Source organism: Castor canadensis, chromosome 6, assembly GCF_047511655.1.
Source record: "Castor canadensis chromosome 6, mCasCan1.hap1v2, whole genome shotgun sequence".
Lineage (NCBI taxonomy): Eukaryota > Metazoa > Chordata > Mammalia > Rodentia > Castoridae > Castor > Castor canadensis.
In genome coordinates, this window is record NC_133391.1 from 80,841,297 (window position 1) to 80,857,130 (window position 15,834).

The following is a 15,834-nucleotide window of genomic DNA, read 5'->3' on the forward strand; positions in this document are numbered from 1 at the left end:
GTGTCTTTGTATCTGTGTATGTGAAACTTGTGGTTTCTTCTACATGATAACAATCGTTTATGGGAATGAGATTGTTAGAGCTGAAAAGTGGTCTAAGCTGGCTGCTAAAGCCATGAGGAGGTAAGTAACTGGGATTTAATTTATAATTAGTGTTTTAAAATAATGAATTGTGCAATAAGGACTATCTTATTCAGCTTTTCTTGCATGAGAAAATTTAATGGATATAGGTAGTATTGAACTTTATCTCAGTAACATGTTACCATGTAACACTATCTTTGTAGTCGATGTTACTTCCAGGATAGGTTATTACCATTTCTGTACTATTAGTATGGGTTGGGCTCTTTCATACAGAGTTCTTTTTGTTTGTTTATTTTGTTTTGGAATCTCCTATGTTGCCCAGGCTGGGCTGGAACTAACAGTCCTCCAGCCTTAGCCTCCCAAGTAGCTGAGATTACAGGTGTGCATCATCATGCCTGGCCTGGGGTTCTTAACATTGTTGCTTGAAGACTAACCTTAGTTTGTAAGTTACAAGATTTTGAGTTGGGTGTGTAGTTCAGTGGTAGAATGTTTGCCTAGCATGTAGAAGACCCTGGGTCAATCTCCAGTACTAAAAAAAAACAAATTTTTCACCTGAGTTCTATTACTAAATAACTTCAAATTTTTTCATTCAATGCCAGGCACCAGTAGCTCATGCCTATAGTCTTAGCTATTTAGGAGGCCTCTGTCTCCTGATCCAATCAGGAGGATTGTGGTTCAAAGCCAGCCTGGCCCAAATACTTTGCAAGATCCTATCTTAAAAATAATAAGAAAGGACTGTTGAAGTGGAGATGCTCAAGCATCTGTCTACCAAGTGTGAGGCCCTGAGTTCAAACTCCAGTACCACCAAACCAAATTTTTCATTCAAACCGGGTGCCCATGGCTTACACCTATAATCCTAGCTACTTGAGAGGCTGAGATCAGGAGGGTCTGATTTGAGGCCAGCAGGGGCAAATAGTTTGTGAGACCCCCATCTCCAAAATACTCAGAGCAAAATGGACTGAAGTGGCCCAAGTGGTACCAGCACCTGCTTTGCAAGCATGAAGAAGCCTTGAGTTCAAACCCCAGTCCCACCAAAAAAAAAAAAAAAGTAGTGAACTAATTATGAGACTATTATAAATAGATGTTTAGAAGTTACAGGTCAGGGAGTCTTTGCTACCATTTTCTACTGGGGAACAGGAAAAAACTTCCCCCCGCCCCATACTTTATCCTGTTACACTAAAATAAATCCTTGCTAAAACTTTAAAAAATAAAAAAAGTTACAAGTTGGCCTGGGGGCATGGGTCAAGTGGTAAAGTGCCTGCCTAACAATGGTGAGGCCTTGTGTTCAAACCCCAGTACTGAAAAAAATGTCAGGTCTTTTTGCCTTAAATGTAACTATAAAGCTTGTTAAGAAGGTAAGGAAGTAGAAGATAACAGTCTTTGAGGTAATGGAAAAGGATTCAAAACAATCCACAAACAGATGTGTTAGGAACACTGAAGCACTAAAAGTTGGAAAAGTCGAGATATTTTAAAGGACACAGATTTGGGTTTGGTAGAGAAGGTGATGGATGAGTTTAGCAAGCCCAGTTGATGGTATAGGCATCGGTAGTGGGGGCAATAAAGACACAAATTAGAACAGGAATCCTACTAAGGAATAATGAAGTTACAGATACCAGTCAAGGAGACAAAGCAGAAGCTAAACTTAAGGATGACTTTGAATGGCAGGCTGAGAAATTTGTATTTAAGATAGCTATTCTAAAGCTTCAATAGAGAGACTGTTGAGAGCAGATTGTACTAAAAATAGAGAAACTGACAAAGTGGCATTTGTTCAGGAACAGACACTGAAAAATCATTATGGAAGAAAGTTGAGAAGAGGATTTGGCTTACTGAATATAAGAGAAAGGGGTCAAAATGGAATTTTGAGTTCTTATAGATAAAAAATAGTAAGGTTAGTGATGGGGATAAGAAAACTGAGAAGATCATGTGATCTTGGAGAGGAAAAAACATTACTTTAGTTTTAGAAATGTTGGGTTGAAGCACATGGCAGGGTATCTAAAGGGAATTGACTTTTAGATGTATGGAGAAATGAGATCAGAATGCATGTAAGAAGTGAAGGTGGCTGGGCACCAGTGGTTCACGCCTGTAATTCTAGATACTTAGGAGGCAGAGATGAGGAGGATTGAAGTTCAAAGTTAGCCCCAGGCAAATGGTTCTCAAGACCCTCTCTTGAAAAAAACCACAACAAAAGAGGGCTGACAAGAGTTGCCCAAGTGGTAAGATCACCTGTCTAGTAAGTGCAAGGCTTTGAGTTCAAACCCCAGTGCTGCAAAAAAAAAAAAAACCAAACACCTAAAGGTAGAACCAAGCATGATACATACCTGTAGTTGGGGCAGGAAGATCTCAAGTTTAAGGGCAAAGTGAGACTATCTCAAAAAATAAAAACAGAGATTTGGGAGCCATCTGAACAGAGGACAAAGTTGAAACTTCAAAGTATGCATCTTTTAAAGAAATTAATAAGAAAATAAAGGACAGGCAAGAACAATACAAGGAAAAAACTTTATTGAAAGTTGTAAAAGAGAAAAGACAAAAGACATAAGAGACCCAGTATAGTGTAAGATGTTTTCAAACGTAATGTTTCAGTTTTTACTCTGAGAAGTGACAGTTGGATATGACCAGAAGAATGGCAAAGGTAATCTTTAAGGTATTTTGAGAATGTAGTGGTTAATAGGTTAAAAATACATACACATTGAGGAAAATAAACCCTTTCCCCTCAAGTTTATTGCTTTGTAGTTGAGTTTATGGGTAATTTGGGGTAGAGGAAGTCTGTTAACCTACCTATGCTCCAGTTCTTCCCTTTCTTTTGAAGGATGAGGAAATCCAAGTAAAAAACATTGGATAATATCTTTATTGACATGAAGCTTTTTCTTATTCCAAAAACCAAAAATCACTTCAACTCCTAATGTCTCTCATTAACTAGTTTTTATTCTTCCTAATGAATAGAAAGAAATGTCTGGTCCTGTTCTATTGAACTTAAAAGATGGAGATGCCTTAAGAATATTGATTTGAATTAATTTAGCACATTTTTTCTATGTATTTAACAGATGGGGCGTGAGTGGGTTTGGTTGGATTCTGAGCAAGACTATCCCAATGACTCTGAGTTGAGCAACGACTGCAGGTCCCTCTTCAGCTCATGGGACTCCAGTCTGGATCTTGATGTAGGAAGCTGGAGAGAAACTGAAGATCCAGAGACTGAGGAACTAGAGGAAAGCAGCCCAGGAAGAGAGCCTAGTGAGCTCTTTGTGGGAGATGGAGACAGTGAGGAATCTCAGGAAGAGGCAGAGCAAGTCAACCGCCAGAACCTCCTCCACTTTCTCTCTGAGGTAATGATGAGGTATTATTTCAAAACTCATGGTCCTACTACCTCAGCCTGTCAAGTGCTGAGGTTTATAGGCATATGCCACTGCACTTGGCTCAACTTTCAAAGAGAATACTTATTCTTACATGTTCGTTCTTCTTAATATTTTTTACTAAATATAAGCTCTAAAGTGACAGCACTTGGTGCTGACATAGAATATACACCTAAGACATACCTTTTCTGACTCAGTGTTCTAAGACACTAATAGTCTTTAGGGCCTGAGTCCTAGAAAGTAGAATTTTTATATGCAGGACTGCCTTATGAGTATCCTTGCAATTCATTTAAGGGTTGAGTGCCAGAAATAGATAGATTTGGGCAGACATATTTATCCTGCAAGTGAATACATTCAAGAGAACCTAGGTCAGGATCAGCAAGTATCCAGTTCAGTTGTTTCCATTTCTCTCTGTAACAGACAAAATTTTCAAGTTTTCTAAGTATTCACTCCCGATTGATCAGAGTTGACATTTCAAATGAAAAATTTAGAACTTAAGCTCCTGGAAGAGGAAAGAACTCTAACTTATTCATTATAATATCACAAACAGCTGACCCAGTCTGTGTGTATATGGGCCATTTTAAATTTTAAATGATTGAATGGGTTAACTAAACCTATATGCTGTATCAGACTTAAGTCACAGTGACAGTATAAGCATGTGGCAAAACTCATGGGTGGATAATGGTTTCCATTGATGTTCCTATGCATGTAATAATAATAATAATAAACTTTGATTATAGGTAGCTTATTTAATGGAGCCATTGTGCATTAGCAGCAAAGAACCAAGTGAAGGCTGCTGCCCTCTATCTGGTACCAAGCAACAAGAGGGAAGTGCAGTTGAAGCTACTGAAGGAGATGGGGAGCCCTCCAGAGAGACTGAAGAGCTTTTAGCCAAGATAGACCCCTTGGCAGCTGAAAAGAAGTTACTCGGAGAATATAAAAAGCCAGAGGTGATTCCAGACCCCTCAGATATTTGTGCCATTCAGGAACTACCTACAGAGAGTGAAGAGGTAAGTGAATAAATTACTGTCTGATTGATCTTCATAGGGAGGAAGAGCAGTGGTCAGAGCTTAACTCCAGAGCACATAGCTGTCCAAATTCTGGTTTTAGCACAAGTTTCAGCTGTGTGATTTTAGGCATGTTATTGAATATTTTAAAGCATCAATTTTCTCTGCTGTAAACCAGATATTTGTGCTCTACTTTGTAGGCTTGCTTAAGTGCGACAATTGCATACACCTATATGTAGTCCAAGCCACTCAGGAGGTTAAGGTGGGAGGATCACTTCAATAGCATGGGAAACAATTTAGTAAGATCCTGTCTTGAAATAAATGAATAAGTAAATAATCCTAGTTACTGGGATGGTTGAAGATCAGGAGGATCAGGGTTCAAGGGCAGCCCAAGCAGATAGCTAGCAAGACCTCATCTCAACTAATAAAAAGCTGGGTGTGATGGTACATGCCTGTTATCCCAGAAAGTATAAATAGGAGGATTGTGGTCCAGGCCTACCTGGGCATAAAGCAAGACCCTATTTAAAAAATAACTACCGCAGCAGGATAGCACCTGCATAGCAAGTGCAAAGCCCTGAATTCAAATCCCAGTACTGCAAAAAAAATAAAAATCTAAAGTCAAAAAGAATGCCAGCTGGCAGTGTGGCTCACATGGTGGAGTGTCTGCCTAATAAGCTTGAGGCCCCGAGTTCACCCCCCACTCCCAAAAAAAAGAAATAAATGAGACAATTCATGTCAAGCAGTTAAGACAATGCCTGGCTCATAGTAAATAATCAGTAAAATTTAGAATCTCATTTTTGTTTTGTTTTGTTTTTGGCAGTATTAAGGTTTGAATTCAGGACCTTAAGCTTATTAGGTAGGTGCTCTACCACTTGAGCCACATCCCTAGTTATAATTTGATTATTAATATTATCTGACCAGCTGCAGTAGCTAACTCCACAAGTGATATTGTTAATTTTTAAATAGTCCAGATCCGACTACAACTGAGTAAACAATTTATTTAGGGGAGTAGGGATAAGGCAAAGTAAAAATTCTTCAGAAATATTATTACTAAGAATTCTTTGACTTAAATCTACTTAAGTCAACTTTCTCTAATTTCTTTTGTAGCTTTATATATAATTGACCTCTTCTCACCTTAAGGTCAGCCTTCATTTACTCTGTGCAGGTATAATTACTATGGGATAATATATCTCTTTCTAAAGTTTCATATATTTCCTGGAATTTCCAGGGGGAGGCTCAGCAAGACTCCAAAGAGGAGGAACAGGGTGAAGGGTATGTTTCAGAAATGGAAGAACAGCCCCCTTCAGGTGACTATGATGATGGTTTCAGCATTCAGGAAACTCCCCTGGTGGATATCCTTTTGAGCCGTGCTAACTCCTCAAAACTGTAAGTATAGAGCTGGGGGTGTAGCTCAGTGGTATGTGCTTGCCTAGCATTTGGAAGGCCCTGGGTTCAAACCCCAACACCACAAAAATAAATACTTAAAAATTTTAGAAGTCTGTGAATGATATTTATCCAAGATTGCAAAAATTCATACTTTTTTTTGGCAGCATTAGGGTTTGAACTCAGGGCCTCATGCTTGCTAAGCAAGCACTCTACCACTTGAGCTACTCCACCAGCCCAGAACTCATACTTTTAGTTATGTTTATGGCTATTTGAATTTGTTACCATGAAATGGATTACTTTTATAAGTTAAAAAAAAAAAAAAAAAAGCCCAGCACTGGTGGCTCATGCCTGTAATCCTCGCTACTCAGGAGGCAGACCATCAGGAAGATCAGCACAAGCCAGCACAGGCAAATAGTTCACAAGACCCTATTTTGAAAATATCCAACAAAAAAAAGGGCTGATAGAGTGGTTCAAGTAGAATGCTGAGTAGAGTATCTGCTAAGCATTCACAAGAGCCTGGATTCAATACCCAGCATTACACACACACACACACACACACACACACACACACACACAAATAAACCCAAGAAAAACAAATTAAGAGTCTCTTATGCAAATAATCCTTCTAGCTTCATTTATCCAGGAAACATTGCTAAGTCAAATTGTTCCTTAAGTCCAATATCATGCAAATATAACTCTTTTAAAACTACTGAAACAGTCTTTATGAACTTGAAAATTTTAAATTATTTTTAAATTTATGCTTTCCCTTGTTTCTTTTTCACATATCTTGGGAAAATGTTTTTATAATAGTCTCATCTTTTTTTTTTTTTGGTGTGGGTGGTTGATACTGTGGTTTGAGCTCAGGGCTTCGAAGGCATTCTACCATTTGAGCTACACCTCCAGCCCAGTCTCATCTTTTTATGGATAGTTATGGCCTAAAGACCACCTTGCTTACTTATTTGTTTGTTTTTGAGTCAGATAATTGAGTCAGTTCAAGCCCAGGGTAGCCTTGAACTCACAATCCTCCTGACTCATCTTCTCAAGTATAGGAATTATAGGTGTTGAGCCATCACACCTGGCAAGACCACATTTTAGAACCTAATTTTTTTGATGACATAAATTACTTTTTAAATCAGAAAAACAAGGGTTTTTTTTGTTACTATAATAAATAAATAGTTCTGAGCTTGTTCTCAAATTTATTGAGCGAATATAGTATGAACTGATTTTTTTTCCCTACATCTCATATCTATTCACATTATCTGTAGAAGGGGAAAACTAATACTCTAGTGTTCTCTTGTTTAAAGTATACAATTGAACCATACATACATTTATTTCAGCCAGGCACCAGTGTCTCAAGCCTGTAATCCTAGCTACTTGGGAGGCTGAGATCAGGAGGATCTAGGTTAAAGGCTACCCAGGGCAAATAGTTCTCAAGACCTCATCTCCAAAAAAATAACTGGAGCAAAATGAACCTGCATTGTAAGCATGAAACCCTGAGTTTAAACCCCAGTCCTACCAAAAAAAAACCCCAAAAAAACCAAAAACCAAAAACAAATCCTAGCAGACTTCAAATTTTTGTTAAACAAATAGAATAGCTTAAAACTTAACTTGGGGGGAAGGGTGGCCCAAACAATGTATAAACATGTGAGTAAATGTAAAATCGGTTAAAAAAGGAAAGAAAAAAAGAAATTAAAAAAAAAAAAAGAGGATATACAAAGGAAAAAAAAAACTTAACTTGGTGAAGGATTACTTCATTTACTTTTCTGTAATTCCCTATGTAGGAATGAGCAAGAACGTGCCTAAATGGCATGTGGTAATGATACAAAAAGCAGGGAATCTGCAATATTTTATGTCATTACAGTGTAGCCTCTTTATTTTTTCTTGTGATAGTAGGGTCTCACTCTTGATAGGCAGGTGCTCTGCCACTTGAGCCACTCCACCAGCCCTTTTTTGTGTTGGGTATTTTCAAGGTAGGGTCTTTTGAACTACGTGCCTATGCTGGGCTTTGAACTGTGATCCTCCTAATCTCTGCTTCCTGAGTAAGTAGGATTACACTCATGAGCCACCAGTGCTCCATATCTGCTCACCTTAGAATTTAGGTTAAACATAAAATCTTTTTTGTTGTTGTTGCACTGTGTAGCCCAGGCTGGCCTTCAATTTTTGATCCTCTGCCACAGCCTTCTAAGTTCCATAATTATAGGCATGTACCACAATAACTGGCCCAGACATGAAATCTTTATTATAAAGATTAGTGTGAGGCCTAGAGTTCAGTCACCAGTACTGAAGAAAAGAAAGAAACAAAGAAAACAATAGATATAACTTGAGGTGTCACATGCTTATAATCATTGCACTCTAGGAGGCTGAGGCAGGAGAATCACAAGTTTGAGACCAGCCTGGAGTACATAACCTGTTGCAGGCCAGCCTAGGCTACATAGTGAGAATTTGCTAATGGAGGCATTAAACATTGTTGGTATTATACTCTTTCAGATGTTAATTAGAAGCACTATGTCTTGGGGTACCTGGGGAGACAGAATTACCTACCTGGGAAGACAGAATACCATTTGTGAAGTTACTGTCTCTTTTCTGTCATGTTGTATCCTTAGGACTGATCTAAGCCAAGGTGACCCTATTCAGAATCATTTGCTATTTAAGAAGACTCTTTTGCCAGTCTGGAAGATGATTGCCAGTCACAGGTAGGTAGGTCTCCAAAATGGTAATAGGATTATGTTCAGAATAGAAGCATTAGCACATTAGAGCTTAAACATAAAAGGAGGTATGCTCATTCCTCACATGAGCCATAGTTGAGAAGATACTGTAGGGTTGGAGATGTAGCTCAGTGGTAGAATGTTTGCCTGACATGTGCAAGGGCCAGGGTTTACTTCTCAGGACTGCAAGTAAACAAAATGCTTCTTCCCTGAGAAGAAAATACTATTATCTAAGACTTGTTTAACCATAAGTACCCATAGCTACTTTCACTAGTCTGTAGGAGAAATTATTGCTGTACTATTTGAATTGCCTCTAGAAATTGGTTCCTGAAACATATCTTGTACTTAAAATATTTACACCTCTTTCCAGTATGGTGGATTCTCTTTTTTCCACAGAGACAGGGTCTCAAGAACTTTGAACAAATTTGTGAGCCCTAAATAAATAGATTATAATAATAGTTAAATACTTCGGTTTTTTTCCCATGCTATTTCTGTTTGGCAAGAGGAAACTAACATTTCTTTCTAATAGTGCTCACAATGTGCATTCCCCTAAGGGAAGGCTAATAAGAACTGAGCCATTCTCTGCAGTTTTAAAATATTTTTGTTCACAGCCAGGCTTTCTTTGTCCTCTCTGGATTTGTCCTTAACAGGTTCAGCAGTCCATTTCTGAAGCCCGTGTCAGAAAGGCAGGCCCCAGGATACAAAGATGTGGTGAAAAGGTCTGTGGAAAAGGGGTCAAGAAAAGTTGGTTGCTTTTTTATCTTATCTTTTCATTCTTTATTTTCCCTGTTAGATTATTTCCTTATTTTATTTACATTACTTACAAACTGAAGATATATTTTACAGCTTAACAAGTTTGTAAAGTTATGATAAATTCAAAGTCTTTGTTTAAGAAGTAATACAGGGAACAAAAAAATGATACAGGTTTTTAAATTTTTTTGTTTGCAGTATTGACCTTTAAAATAATATCCGTTCATTTTTTTTCTTTCTTTTTTTTTTTTTTTTTCATGACACTGGAGTTTGAATTCAGGGCCTCACACTTGCTAGGAAGGTGCTCTTATCGCTTGAGCCACTCCACCAGTCCCTTTTTTGTATGGGTTTTTTCAAGATAGTATTTCACAAACTGTTTGGGGGCTGGCTTTGAACCTTGATCATCCTCATCTCTGCCTCCTAAGTAGCTAGGATTTCAGGTGTGAACTACCAGCACCCAGCTGGTTTTTTTTTTTTTTTTTTTGAAGTGGGGTTTCACTATGTTTCCTGGGCTAGAGTGATCTTCCTAGCTCAGTTTCTGAGTACCTGGAACTATAGGCATGCACCACCATGCCTAACTTATGCTCTTAAATTAACCTTTTTTTCCTCTCCATTTTTATTAGGATATATTCATTGTACAGAAGGAATTCATTGTGACAATTCTGAATAGCCTTAGATTGTACATTGGGTAGATTGCCTCCACCATCTCCCCCCCTGCAATCCCCTCTCTACCCCTCTTAAAGCAATTGCAAGAGGTTTCATCATTCTGTTTCGTATATATATGTGCTCATCAGCCATATTCCCTCACCTTTATCTCCTCCACTCACCTCCCCCCTCCACAAGTACCTATTTTACAGTCATGTCTTTCATTATTATTAAATTAACCTTTGATCTTTTTTTTTTTGAGACAGTCTTGCTATGTAGCCCTGGCTGGCCCTCCAACTTGCGATCCTTCTGCCTGAGATTCTATCAAGTGCTGGCATTATAGGTGTATATACCACCATGCCTGGTCCTTTGATAGTTTTTCTCTTTTTTTGTTTTTGTTTTTTAGGAGGAAGCAAAGATTTATTAGGTTGCTATTGATAGGGAATAGAATGGCAGGCTACTAGGTAAAGGAGCACAGCATAGACACAAGGTTGAGAATAAGTTTTATACCTTGGGTTAAAAATGACTCTCTCTCTTTTTGTGGACCTTACTGATTGGTTGTCTCTTCCTAGGATCATGGTTTCAATTTCATGCATGGGGAGCTTGGCTTTTACTTCTGTGTTCCATCTTGGCCCCCCAACAGGCCGATCCATCCCCCTACATTCCATCTGTTCCTTGGTATTCCTTTGGCCTCCTCCATATTCCCCCTTGATAGAACAACAAAAACAATTGTGGTTTAAGTGGAATGGAGGTCTCATCTTCTTATAACTACTTCAAGCTGGGTAAGGTTGTAAAGATGTCCCTGCCTGTGTATTTGCAGAAGATCATGGAGCAGTCCATGGGGACATGGCAGGGACTAACTGAATACCAGAATAAAATTGTACGGAAGCCTGGTCCACAGTGTTAAGAAGCACTATCCAGTGGGGTCAGGTGGTAGAGAATGGAACCCATGTTGTAGCATCATTTGTAATTGGCACTGAAACTCCTTCCACAGGACAGAAATAATCCTTCAGCAGAACAGAAATGATGTCTAAGGAGTTGATGAGAGGATTTGAAAGTAAAAGCATGAGAAGAGAGATAGGTCCCCTCTAGCATTGAAAGGCTTGCATGACAAGCTTCCACTGCTAATTATACCATGTATTGGAAGTAGGGACTCGAGAATGGAGAGGACAGACACACTCTTTACCCTTGTGGACTGTAGGCAGATAGACCCATTTTCCCAAATTTTCTTTCTTTCTTTTTTTTGTTTTACTAGAGAATTTCTCTGGCCAGAGACCCACAAATAGCAGGAGAAGTAGGTCATTCCACCGAAGAGTCTGTATAACTCTCAGATCCTTCGTTTCTAAGATGACAGGTTCTAGACACCCAGGAAGAGGAGACCTTTTGGATCTTACCAGAGAGTCACCCTGACCAGAGACCTGCAAAATTGTCTTCAAGCCCTCATGCAGTACTACCAAAGGTCTTGAGTGAAAAAGAAAGGAGGACTGGTGGAGTGGCTCAAGTGGAAGAGTGCCTGCCTAGAAAGCACAAGTTCAAACTCCAGAACTACCAAAAAAAAAAAAAAAAAAAAAAAAAAGTTCAAATTTCCATATGGTATAGGACCCCCCACACCATTAATCTTTGTCAATGCCACTATTCTATGTTGTGGATTTGGGGAACCACGGGTTGGTTAAAAAAAAAATTATCAAAACAGAGTAGGAGAAAGCAAAGATTTATTAGGCCCCATTGACAGGTACTATGCAAAGGAGCATAATGCGTATTAGTTTTTGACACTATTCTTTTAGAGTAAAACTTTAAAAGGGACCCTGTATTCATTCAGGCAGTTACTTATAGGATACTAACATGAAGATGTTAACACAACTGAAAATCAGTATTTTGGATTTTAGTAGCATAGTTCATTTAGAGTGCTGTCATAGAACTAGACGCTGGAGCTCACATCTGTAATCCTAGCTAATTGGGAGGCTGAGATCAGGAGGATCAAGGTTTGAGGCAAGCCTGGAAAATAGTTCATGAAACCCCCATCTCCAAAATAACCAGAGCAAAATGGACTGGAGGTGGGGCTCAAGTGGTAGAGCACCTACTTTGTAAACAAAGCCCTGAATTTTGCACAAAAAACATAATGATAAATTTTAAATGCTGTCATAAGACAACATGGTAAATAAAAATATAAATGATGAAAGCACCTTTGGAGACTGTCTTTTTTTGTGCTGGTATAACAAAATACCACAGACTGAATATTTTATAAACAATAGCAATTTATTTCTCATGGTTCTGGAGGCTGGGAATTCTGAGCTCAAAAGACCAGCAGGACTAGTGTCTGGTAACGAGCTGTTCTCTGCTTCCAAGGTGTGTCTTGCTGCACCCTCCAGAAGGGATGAATGCTTTGTGCTAAGGGAAGGGACAGAAGAGTAATAGAGTACTTCCTTCAATCTCAAAAAATCTTTTATAACTATGCTAACCCCATTCATGATGGAACCCCTGTGATTTAAATCATCTCTCAAAGTCCACACTTCTCAATACTGTTGCATTGGGGATTAAGTTTCAAAATGAGTTTTGGAAGAGACACCATCATTTAAACTATAGCAGAGATAAATTCCCTCACTCTGTAAATGAAGAAAGTAAAGCTTGTGGTGATCATGACTTGCCTATGATCACCAAAAGGTAATAACAGCTACAATTAAACCCCCAGATTCTCACTTCCATTTCAGTCCTCTTTCTATCCTACTATGCCTTCTCTTATAAACCTACTCTTTACATCTCATTAAATAATTATTTATTCTCCATGCTTGGTGGATCACACCTGTAATCCTAGCTATTGTAATAGGCAAGCAGGTCAGGGAAGAGGGAAGAGGTCAGGAGGATTGTGCTAAGGCCAGCCTGAGCAAACAAGGACAAGAGACCTCATCTCAACCAATATCTGGTTCCATGCCAGCTCAGGCATAAATGGAGAACTTATCTCAAAAATAATCAAAGCAATCTAGGTGCCAGTGGCTAATGTCTGTAATCCTAGCTACTTAGGAGGTAGAGATCAGGAGGATTGTGGTTCAAGGCCACCCTGGGCAAATAGTTTGAGAGACCCTATATTGAAAATACCTAACACAAAAAAAAGGGCTGGCAGAGTGGCTCAAGTGGTAGAGTGCCTACCTAGTAAGCATGAGGCCTGAGTTCAAACTTCAGTACTGTCAAAAAAAAAAAAAAAGTCTGGGGGCATGGCTCATGTGGCAGTGTACCTACCTAGCAAGCTTAAGGCCCTGAATATAACCCCCTGTATCTTAAAAAAGAAAAAGAAAAAAATGTTCATTTGAAGCTTACTCTTTTCATCTCTATGAAAAGAGAAAAAGTTCCTTTTTGTTTGCTTTTGTTTTGAGACAGGGTCTCATTATGTAGCCAGGCTGGCCTGGAGCTTACTATGTAGCTCAGCCTGGCTTTGAACTTATGATCCTCCTATCTCAATCTGCTGAGTGCTGAGATCACAGGAATATGTCACCCATACATGGTGAGAGGAAATAGTTGTTAGCTTTTGATTTGTGCAATAAGAAAAGTAGATTAAATAGCTGATAAATGACTGTACATTATAAATAGCCAATAATTACTGTGTGACAAACCAATCATTGGAACTCCTTACCACTTTGGTACTTGTGGCCAGCCTACTCCTACAATAGTATACTAATTATAGTGACTTAGCCTGTGGGCTCTGGAGTCAGGCTGTCTCTAAATTGAAATCCAAGCAGTATGACTTTGGGCAAATATTTAAACTCTTTATATTATATTTCAATTTCATCATCTGCTGAATGAAAATAATAATGGGATCTATCCTTACTTGTGAGGATGAAGCAGGAATATTGAGAGTTCAAGGCCAGTCTTGGCAATAGCAAGATTCTGTCTTTAAAAGATATAATAATAATAGTATCTGCTCTATGTTTATTGAGAGGATTAAATTACTATAGAATGTGCCTAGCGTAGTACTTGGCCTGTTGCAAATAGTCAGATGTTAACTGCTGTGCTATTTTACTATTGATGATTGTTATCTTTGCTACTATTTTCACTAAGAACTTCTCCAAGAGACCATATTAACTCATTACCACATCTTACACATTGAGGTTTGATTTCCTCTGGTTTCTCTTTACCATTCACAGACCTATGGACTTAACTAGCTTGAAGAGAAATCTCTCTAAGGGACGGATTCGCACCATGGCCCAGTTCCAGCGGGACCTGATGTTAATGTTCCAAAATGCTGTGATGTACAATGACTCTGATCATCATGTATACCATATGGCTGTGGAGATGCAGAGAGAAGTCTTGGAGCAGATTCAGGTACTATAGAGAGAAAGTGTGGAGAAAAAGGAATGCAATGCAGAGTCTGGAATCTGATTTCAGAAAGTCTATGAAAATAAAGGTGATGTTGTGGTGACCTGTGTTCCAGAGTTTTATCTTCAGACATCATTGAAGAGCCTTAAGAATTGATGTTGTACTCTCTGATTTAAAAAACTCTGAGCCTTAATATAGGTCCAGCTTTAATACACAGTGAAATGAGGTAGTCAATGAAGACAGATAGCAAGAGAGTTGGGGAAGGACAGTAATGGGAGCTTCTGCTTCCAGAGCTTCAAGTTGAAGGATTAAAAAATGCAAATCAGCTATGGAGTCACTCCAGTTTTTTTTTGGTTGCTGCATCTGTTGATACTAATGTATGTTCACACTTTCCCATCTTTAGGGGTTTGAAATAGTATTTTCGCCAAACATTTTAAGATCTCTTTTCTGGAAAGCATCATACTTCAAAGGAAAAAGTGTAGTCTTATCTATTTGCCAAAAAAGAAATAAAATTGTATTCAATCCTCTGGGGTGCTTAAGATTCATAGCTTGCTATCTGTGCCTTGCCCCTGTAGGTGCTGAGTATTTGGTTAGACAAAAGAAGAGACTTAAGTACTCTGGAATGAGTACCAGCCAGCCCAGTGGATGATGGAAACCTGTTTTGTTAGCCTGGAGCTGCTATCCTGACCCTTTCTGGAGTTTAGACCTCTCCTGGAGACTCTGACCAGAGACCATCCCAGGGCTTGTTTATCACTTCTCTATTGTCTTTTCTAATAAGAGTAAAGTCTTACTTACAACCAATGAATGAAAGGTGCTTGTGGATCTAATATTTTTTCAAAAGATTTGGATTTATGTCCTAAGTATTACTCACATTTTTGTTCCATAGGCTTAGAAATAATTAGATTAAACCTTTTACTTCTGCTCTATAAATAAATATTTCATAAACTGAAGATTGCTTTTTTGTTTGTTTGAGACAGGGTCTGACTATGTAGGCCAGGTGGCCTTAAACTTGCCATCCTCTTGCCTCTACCTCCTGAGTGATGGGATTACCGGCCACAGGAGTATGCCGTCATGCACTGTGAAAATTCCTTTTTTTGGTGGTGGTGGTACTGGGTGTGAACTCTGGGGTTCACACTTACAAGGCAGGCTCTCTAGCACTTGAGCCATGCTCCCAGCCCCAAAGATTGCTTTTTTTTTTTTTTTGGCAGTACTGGGGTTTGAATTCAAGGCCTCACTCTTGCTAGGCAGATGTTTTACCACTTAAACCACTACACCAGCCCTTTTTTGTGTTGGGTATTTTAGAGATAGGGTCTTGGAAACTATTTCCACAGGCTGGCTTTAGATTTGATCCTCCAGTTTTCTGCTTCCACAGTAGCTAGTTCTACAGGCCTGAGCCACCGTCCCCTGGCTCAAAGATTGCTTTCTAATGATTGCAGAACCTGGGAATAAAGGGTGAAACAAGGACGATACTTGGCTAGAGTCTTTTTTCATATACTGTCTGGAAGGGGATGGGGTGGATTGAGGGCAGTGTCTGATTTGTCTCATTTATAAAGTAAGGATAGTTGAATCATCCTTCAAATGGGCAGGAGAATGAGATAAGATAAATTC

General features: G+C 38.9%; 1 protein-coding gene across 1 annotated transcript; it reads left to right on the forward strand.

Annotated features, from left to right (window-relative positions):
• Positions 1 to 43: 43 nt before the first annotated feature.
• Positions 44 to 15,118, forward strand: LOC109700182 (bromodomain-containing protein 8-like). The gene is given in 8 exon segments (XM_074077869.1): positions 44 to 120; positions 3,095 to 3,398; positions 4,166 to 4,435; positions 5,661 to 5,818; positions 8,422 to 8,511; positions 9,174 to 9,242; positions 14,055 to 14,232; positions 15,113 to 15,118. Coding segments are annotated over 8 exon segments (1,152 nt in total).
• The last annotated feature ends 716 nt before the right edge of the window (positions 15,119 to 15,834 follow it).